At 44.3% G+C, this 8,556-nt stretch overlaps 1 protein-coding gene across 1 annotated transcript; it reads right to left on the bottom strand.

The window, feature by feature from the left end:
• Positions 1 to 1,639: 1,639 nt before the first annotated feature.
• On the bottom strand, positions 1,640 to 4,407 carry CER1 (cerberus 1, DAN family BMP antagonist). The gene is made up of 2 exons (XM_042914246.1): positions 3,910 to 4,407; positions 1,640 to 1,954 (listed from the first exon to the last, which is right to left on the bottom strand). Exons 1-2 carry the CDS (start codon positions 4,405 to 4,407, stop codon positions 1,640 to 1,642), a joined length of 813 nt encoding a protein of 270 aa, XP_042770180.1.
• Between the last annotated feature and the right edge of the window lie 4,149 nt (positions 4,408 to 8,556).

Consider the following 8,556-nt stretch of genomic DNA (forward strand, 5'->3'; position numbering starts at 1 on the left):
GATATCATTAATGCTTAACAGTTTCATCCTTATGACCATATCTTGGCCAATTAGGCTGTCTTTGACCACCGAAGGGTATAATATATTCTGATGTAAATGCCACATGTGTATCCGTATACCACACATTCTACCACTTTAATGTAGAATATACACTAAATATAAATGCATCCGCATCTTTGAAACACCAGGTTAGATGGTGTGACTAAAGAGAACTAGAATTAAAATGTAGATTGATTTCTTTTAAAAAATCAATATTCTAGGAAATGCTTTTTTGTGTGTACTGAAAGTAATAGGATTCAAATAATTGAAATAATTTGAAGATGAGTTTTTAAAAGAATGATTATAGGAAAAGAAATACGACTAGGGAATGCCAGGTCCATACACGGTATGTATACAATAAATACCGAAGGAGAAATGGAATCACTAAGTGTCAGAAAAAACGCTTGAGCCATTGTCATTAGCCCCTGACATCATTTCAGAAATGCTCCTATGCAGGTAATCTCCAGATAGCGCCCTTAAATAATGGGACAGAAAAAAACCATTAAGGATAACATTTAAGATGATTGAATGCCACGAGCTTTCCCAGAATGCTTCACACACTAACATTTAATACATCAAAATACTGAGAATATTTTCAGAAATTGCAAGTGTGGCATTTACAGAACAAAATTTATAATATGAAGTTTTCATACAGCAGCAAAAACCCCCAAAAAACAAAACAAAAAAAAACAGTCATCCAGACACAGAACTTTAACTTACTACCTAATCCTAAATGCATGTGGATAAAGGATTTCACCAGTAAACTGTTTCCATTTTTAATCCTTTGCCGTTTATTTAATTTGCCGTCTACTGGAATTCCTTGGTTACTTTCATTAGCATCTCTGGATTGACCTTTAAGCCTGGTACTGGTTGTATATTTTTATTTCCCCGTAATTTAGGCACTTGCATAGCTACCAATGATTGTTCCATGTCCCTACGTAAACCACTAAAAGTAACATTGCTCTTCCTTCTTCAAAGCCAGAGACCTGACATTAAGAACTTTGTATGGGGAGTATCAAAAATAAAGAGGCAGCCAAGCAAGCTACTCCTTAAATCTATGGAACTAAAATATGCATTTGCTAGAAGAAGACAAATAAAACACCGTCTGAGATGCAAAATCTGCCTACAAGTATGAAGAATCCTTCCCACAAACACTACGTACATGTTTCTGGTGGTGCTTTGACAAGCTATTCAAGAAGCCAATTTTTATGGTCTACCTTCTTTCTTTTCCTACTTCGGATGGAGGGCTTTTACCAGAACTGGAAGACACAAGATCATGGACTCTTAGTAGATGAAAGGCCTCGGGCAAACCTCTTGAATGGACGGTTCAAGTCCGTCATATAGAGATGAAGCCCTCAAGGTGCAGAAAGCTTCTACAAGTCCTTAACACCCTCCTGCCAGTGTGGCAGAGCCAAGACTAGAACCCGAATAGGTACCAATAACTAGATGAATACCATTTCCTCGAGATTGTTCTATCTCACTACTTTTTAAACCTCCTTTCCCTTAAAATAGTATGCACCCGCTAACCAGTTGCACACTGAATAACCAGCACCTTTACTATTGTGGTTTTGCTTTTCAAAGGTCCTAGTGGGATCTCTTTTTAAGTGGAAAATCCTGGGATGAAGGGATCCTGCGCATGGAACTCCGCCTGGGAGCCTGCCTGGAGGAGGGGTTCATGCTCATGCTCGGTCTTCGTCTTGCACTGGCACTCCTCCACCAGCATCACCACCTTGACCACGGGGGAAAGGCCAGTGCAGTTCAGCTGCAAGTGCATCGTGGTGAACTTGGCAGGCGAGCAGTGGGAACAGAACGTGTGGGGGTGCTGCGCAGCTCCAGGAAAACGAACAGACCCACATTTCCCAAAGCAGAGGTTGTTCTGTACGACTACTTTCTCACAGTCTTCATGGGTGATCGTCTAAAAGGCAAACACATCTCCATTAAGTTATCATGAGTCATCTCATTAACATCCGCGATACAGAAGCGATAGACTGTAAGCCTGAAGATAATTCAGACTAAAATGTCAAAAACTTTCCAATTTTGGATATTTTACAATATCCAAGTGATGGTTAATCTATAAGGGCAGGGGCACCCGGGTGCCTCAGTCAGTTAAGCGTTCTGACTTCGGCTCAGGTCATGATCTTACAGTCTGTGAGTTCGAGCCCTGCATCAGGCTCTCTGTTGTCAGCACAGAGCCTCCTTCAGATCTTCTGCCTCCGTTTCTCTGTCCTTCCCCCACTCTCAATCTCTCTCTCTTTCTCTCTCTCTCAAAAATAAACATTAAAAAATCTACAAAAGTATAAAGCCACCGTAACTAAATTTCTTGTGTTGAGTATATTGATACATTAGCCTTTAGGAAATCCCTAAGTTAAAAAGAAAATGCTTTGCATCTTAAATGTCAAACTTTAAGGAATTTTGTCTAATTGGATGTTACCAGTTGAAAAAACTCTAATGGCTAACTTCCTATATAAGCAATGTGCCTTATCTTTCTACTTCTCACAATGCATTACACCCAATAGACTCTCCATCCGTGTTTGTTCGGTTGTTCATAGAACAGACCAGAACATCATTAATTCTATTCTATTTTGCAGTGCCTGTGGTACATTCAAACCTACGAAGTTGCACGTGGCCTCGTGATGGCATCTATGTCTGCAAATCATCCTTTGCCTCCTCTAACCCCATCTAACATCACCTTTGCCTCCTCTAACCCCATTCGCCTGGCTTTGTGTGCCCTGTAAGGTATATGGGTCAAACACCTGAATTTTAATTTAATTAGCCCTAGAATTTAAAATGAGAGTTTCAAAGGAAATCTGACTGCACAATTCTTAGGAGCAATTTTGTAATTGCACGTGGCCAACAAAGCCGTCGTTATTATTTGATAATGGACTTACTGCTACATATCCTTGCCTTTTCAGGCAGAATACTTAACTGCCTGACACAGTCAATTACCTTATAATACTGCCTGCTTAATTGGGTAGCATTATTGGACCGTAAAATTTTACTCTACCCTGCGTTGCTTTTGGTTCAGTATCGTCATGTTTAAGGGCTTGATGCAGTTTCTCGATTTCATGTAACATTTGGAGTGTGGGGCTTGCCAGGACTGACTGGAAGCAGCGGATAAGGAGAATGCCCCTTTGTCTCAACAGTGCAGAATCAATCATAATAACCACAAATCAGCCAACACAACACGAAGCAGGAGGTGTTGCTTCTGAGGGCAGCAAATGTGATTTCACGCTGATATCGGTTGTTTGAAAGCTTATGAGAAAATAAGTTAAATCATTTTTTGCTGCGGTAACGTTAGAAACCATGTGGCCACTTCTGCCTGACTGCCTATCAAGTAGTTTGGTGTGAAATACGGGGATTAAGACTGAGATAGTATGAATGAGAGGGTTTGGGGAGGAGTCCAGTGTTTCCCACCTTATCTGTGGGCGGAGTTGAGCAGCTCATCTGCATCCCAAAAGAGTGTTACGGGAACAGCTGGAGACCAGCTCTGGTTACTTCTCTACGTTCCCACTTTTCCTAACCGAGGGTCCAGTCCTACTTATCTCCCTGGATTGATCCCCCCAGCATAAAAATAAAGAGCCCATAAAAAAAAGGTCTGTGCGATCAATATGAATGGTTACTGAGATTGGCAACACCATCGTATCATTCTTACAGAGTTTCCAGAATACCAAGAAACCATGGCAAGTTGGAAGGAAATCTGGGGAGCATGATCATACTTTGCCAATGCCTCTGATGAATGCCCAAGGGCCAAATCTGGGAGTCAGGTGAGGCCCTGGCAGCCTTCCCTCCTCCTTTCCACCTGTCCCAGTTGCCTGCCCCTTTCTTGCAAGCTCCGATCCCCCCCCCCCCCGCCCCCTCCAGAACAGATACCTGGCTGAAGGGCACTGTCCTACACGTCTCCTGATGTACTTCATGGCTTTTGATGGGCAGGATGATCCCCTGAGAAGCTGGGCCCGTTCTGAACATGAAGTGGTGCCAGAATCTCTTGGCTTCTTCCCGAAGAGGAGATTTCTCCATTTGCATCCCGTCTCTGGGCTGGGCGAGGGCCCGGGTCCCAGACAGTAAGGGCCCACTGACCGAGTCCCGGGATGGGGGCGCTTCTCGCTCGGGCTTCTTCCAGAACCTGCCAAACCTGGACAGCATCTTCTCCCTCTGCCTCTGGCCTTCCCCGGCACCTATCAGGTGTGGCACTGCAACGAAAAGATCCGGCTTCTCCTCAGCTTCCTCGTGGTTGCCCACGGGGAGCTCTCTGCGACTCCTTTCTAGGAGGGCGGGGGAAACAGAAGTCTGACTCTGGCGGCCATCCCGGTGTGGCGCAGCCTTCCCTAGAGGCAGGAGCACCAGCAGCCGAAGGAAGAGGAGACCCATGCTGGGAAGGCCCAATCTTCTCTCAGATGCGCAGATGGTGAGGTCTAAAGGAAAGGTTCACTCTCTGCAGGAACAAACAAGGAGAGCCTATATATAGATACCTGCCTTGTGGGATGGGAAGGCAGGTGGTCAGGAGCCAGGCAGAGTAAACACATTTACTGTTTGCTCGAATTATGTAGTGCTAATGGTGTCCTGCCTTCTCTTTAGTTGTGTGTGTTTTAGAAGGCCCCAGTGAAAGCCTGGGACCCAGGGGGTAATTAGCTGGCACTTGATTTACAGAGCAGTTATTCCTGAAATCAACACATTCTTTCCCCAACCCCCCTCCCCAACCGTGCCGGATTTCCCATCACTGTTATTAGAAGAAGGACCAGAGTCGATGAACATCTGTGGTGCATCTGCTTTGTACAGGGACAGAGAGGACAAGACATGGTTTTATGACAGAAGTATATCAGATAAAAATTAAAGGCATACATTTAGTAAAAGCCCAAGCCTTTAGGCTTCACACACACACACACACACACACACACACAGGCAACCAAAGAAGTATAGCAAAATTATAAGGAAGGAAAAGGAAGAAAGAAAGATGTTAACTTTGTTGAGCAGAGGACTCTCCCTCTGATTTAGATGTGGTTGGGGTTATTGATTTTCATACAATAAGCGAGTAGAAGGAACACATGCTCCTTTTCCACGCGAGCAAACTCACAGTTCCCAAATTAATCCCCTCACTTGCAGAATCAGACACTCGATGCCAAATTTCACAACGGGTCAGCCGTCAGCCATCAGATAAACTTTTCAATTGTTCACAAACTTCTCAACAGGGTCCACTGGAATAGCCTGACTGCTCAACAGTCTTCAGTGAAGACGAGGAAGTGTCTCCCTCCAGCCACCCTATTGATTGTTTTTCTTTCGCTAAACAAAGAGCCAGACTTGAGAACGTGGATTCTGAGAACCAGGTTTGATAGCTCTGGGCCTGAAGCTGGCTCGTCACTTCTTTACTTTACAGAATCCACATCGTCTTCCTTATGCTACAGTAATTGACGAGCAGGTAAAATGCAGATGGAGACAAACACGCATCTTCAGGAATCAAAGGAAAAGTTGCTAGATGCCTATCATTCAAAACTTGTATGAATCACGCGAGGGTATGGGAAAGAAACAGATCCACAACACTGAAGCCCCAAAATTGCATCCAGTTGACCCTGTGCACCATTTGAACAGTATTTCCATTGGAAATGAATCCCATACTTGCTTGTATTTCTTCCCTTTTAACTTAATTACTATATTCCTTGCTTTTAGTAACACACCTCATCCTGGAACATTGTCCCCATTTCAGTACTGATGAAGCTTTGTTTCCAAGAAGTGACCCGTTAGGATCTTTTTGCCAGACATTTGTGTTCCTTTTAATAGCCATGCCTGATTTCTGTGACGTAAAGCCTAAAGGAAGTTCTTTTATTCACAATAATGAACTATTTTTAAATGTACCATCATTTTTCCGAATTCTCTCAGAAGAGATATCTCTTGCCTATACCAAACCTCCACTGGGCTAGTATTAATTAAGGTACAACTGATCCATACTAAATGAACATTGGTATTTGCCATTTCTTTTAAAGTATTTTTAAAAGTTGCCTGCTGTTTGAATTTCTTGATTCCCCTCAGCTATCCAATGAAATAGGCTTTCCAGAGCTAGCCATTCAGCCCCAATTATAAATATAGTCTGGAAGCCAGCTATGTTTCCTGATTTCTTTTAAACTTTACTTTTTGGCGCCTGAAGTTCCAAGGCCATCAATCACAGTGGCTGGCATTTCCCCAAACAGAGGTCAGAGATCACACTCAGAGATCTCAGACTGCCCAGCTCTGCACGTAGGATACAATTCACATAATTACAATTGCATTAAAATTTGTGGAAGATTCGGGGCGCCTGGGTGGCTCAGTCTGTTGAGCGGCTGACTTCGGCTCAGGTCATGATCTCGCGGTCCATGGGTTCGAGCCCCGCGGCGGGCTCTGTGCTGACAGCTCAGATCCTGGAGCCTGTTTCAGATTCTGTGTCTCCCTCTCTCTCTGACCCTCCCCTGTTCATGCTCTGTCTCTCTCCGTCTCAAAACTAAATAAACGTTAAAAAAAAATTTGTGGAAGATTTACTTTACGGGCTAAACATCATGTTAGATACGAGCAGAAGACAAAGTGGTAAGAACTTGGTTCCTGCCTTCAAGCAGGTAGGAGAGTCTAGTGGTATTGTGCATTCTGTAATCTAATTACATTAGCTGTAGTGATGTCAGTTATCCATTTTTAACCTTCCTGTAGTCCTAACCCCCTCTTCTTCTGGTCCTAATTTTGGTATTCGATCATTTGAATAGTACTCATGCAGAATTTGCTTTTGCTGTTCTGTCATACCTGTTGAGAAGATGTACACATATCTTGAAGGATAAAGCTCGCAAAATAAAGCCTTCTGCGGTGAGAACATAAGTCTGTCTTCAACTCCTATCTTTTACAGCTAAGGGCAGAGATGATATTCGCCTTTGACCTCTGTGTCCTTCCGTCACTTCTAAAACTACGTATGTGATACATTGTAGCTCACTCTTGAGACCATAAACATTTTGTAGCTTTTAACAAAAATACACCGCCTCTATGGGGATTCAGTGATACGGGCATCTGGTCACCTCCCAGTCTGGATGGAGCCAAGTGGAGGTAGGTCCGGAGGGGGCCTCCAGACTCAGCAGGAAGCAGTAGTGTGGAGAGAGCACCAGAGGTGGTTGGTGTACTTTGGACCAAAGGCCGCAGTGAGAGGCAGGCCTGAGCTTACACGGGCCCCCGCCTGCGAAATCCACTTCCCGGGACAACCTCAGGCCCGCATGAGAGCCAGAGAGGCTAATCTCATCATTTCATTCGTTCTAATTTGCAGCTCAGCGCTCAACATCATCTGAACTCTGCTTTCAACTTGACCTAGTCTTCCTGGGCACTACGATGCCTTCAGGAAGGTGGAGATCCCAGCGTGCCTGAGAGGACACAGCAGCCACGTTTTTCTGTCCTCTTACAGACTCTCAGAAGGGAGAACGGTCTAGTGCCCTCTGAGAGGAAACAAAGAGGCTAAGTTCTTTCCTGAAAACCCCAGACCTACAACAAGAGGTGAGAGGCAGTGGTGGGTCACAGATGGGCATTGGAGGTAAACCGGGAGGCAAAAAAGGGAATTTGGGTGGATGGATCAGAGAAAGAAATCTGCTTAGGGTGCATGCCACTGTCTCCTAGCTACCTCTCTTTCCAAAATATGGAAAAGCAATAGGGTTGCGGGCGGTTAGGTTATTTTCAAAGAACTCAAAACAAGGCAGAATCTTCCTCTTTTTTTTTCCCCAAAGAACAGGGAATAGGGAAAATTAGGGTAAGTGGTTTCTGCTTAAACCTTATCTTGATTTAGTTCACTAAATTATTCAAAGCATAGACCTCCCCCCCACCCCCCGCCCTGCACGCCCCTCCCTGCCACTTTCTGTGGAAAGAAGACAGTAGGAAGAACCTCATTCCCCGAAGATGCTCTGCTCATTGGAGTCACTGATGCATTCATTCATACGGCGTATCTTTTGAGCAGTAAGTCTGCACAAGGTCCTGGGGATAAAATGGTGAGGGTGTCCTTGCCCAGGCCCACTGGAGTTTGCAATCTGTTGGGGAAAGACTAGCTTATCAAGATAAGTTACAGAAGGAAAACCTTGGCAGGCACCACTCCTGTACTAATCAAGGAATTTCAAGTGGATCCAAATTCCAAAGGCACCGTGGACTGGCACACGGTGTTTATGCTCATTTTAGTCAACAAACAGGTGTTGAGTGCAAGGATGTGCAATACATGTGCACTCGTTCTCTTTTGTTTCTGATGACGTCATGAATATCTGTAGTAACAACACTCAAATTAGACAAAAAATTGTACAACTAAAGAGAAATCTTCCCATGCCTTCCCAGGCTTCCTGTCCTGCCATAGAGGCAATCACTGTGTGCAACTTATCTATATTGCATCTTCTAAAATTGTCACCTGTTGGGGTGCCTGGGTGGCTCAGTCAGTTAAGCTTCTGACTACTGATTTCAGCTCAGGTTATGATCTCACAGTTCGGGAGATGGAGCCCCACTACAGACTCCGTGCTCTCAGTGGAGTGCTTTTATGGTCTCTCTCTC

The sequence above is a fragment of the Panthera leo genome, chromosome D4 (assembly GCF_018350215.1).
Source record: "Panthera leo isolate Ple1 chromosome D4, P.leo_Ple1_pat1.1, whole genome shotgun sequence".
In the NCBI taxonomy this organism is placed as follows: Eukaryota; Metazoa; Chordata; class Mammalia; order Carnivora; family Felidae; genus Panthera; species Panthera leo.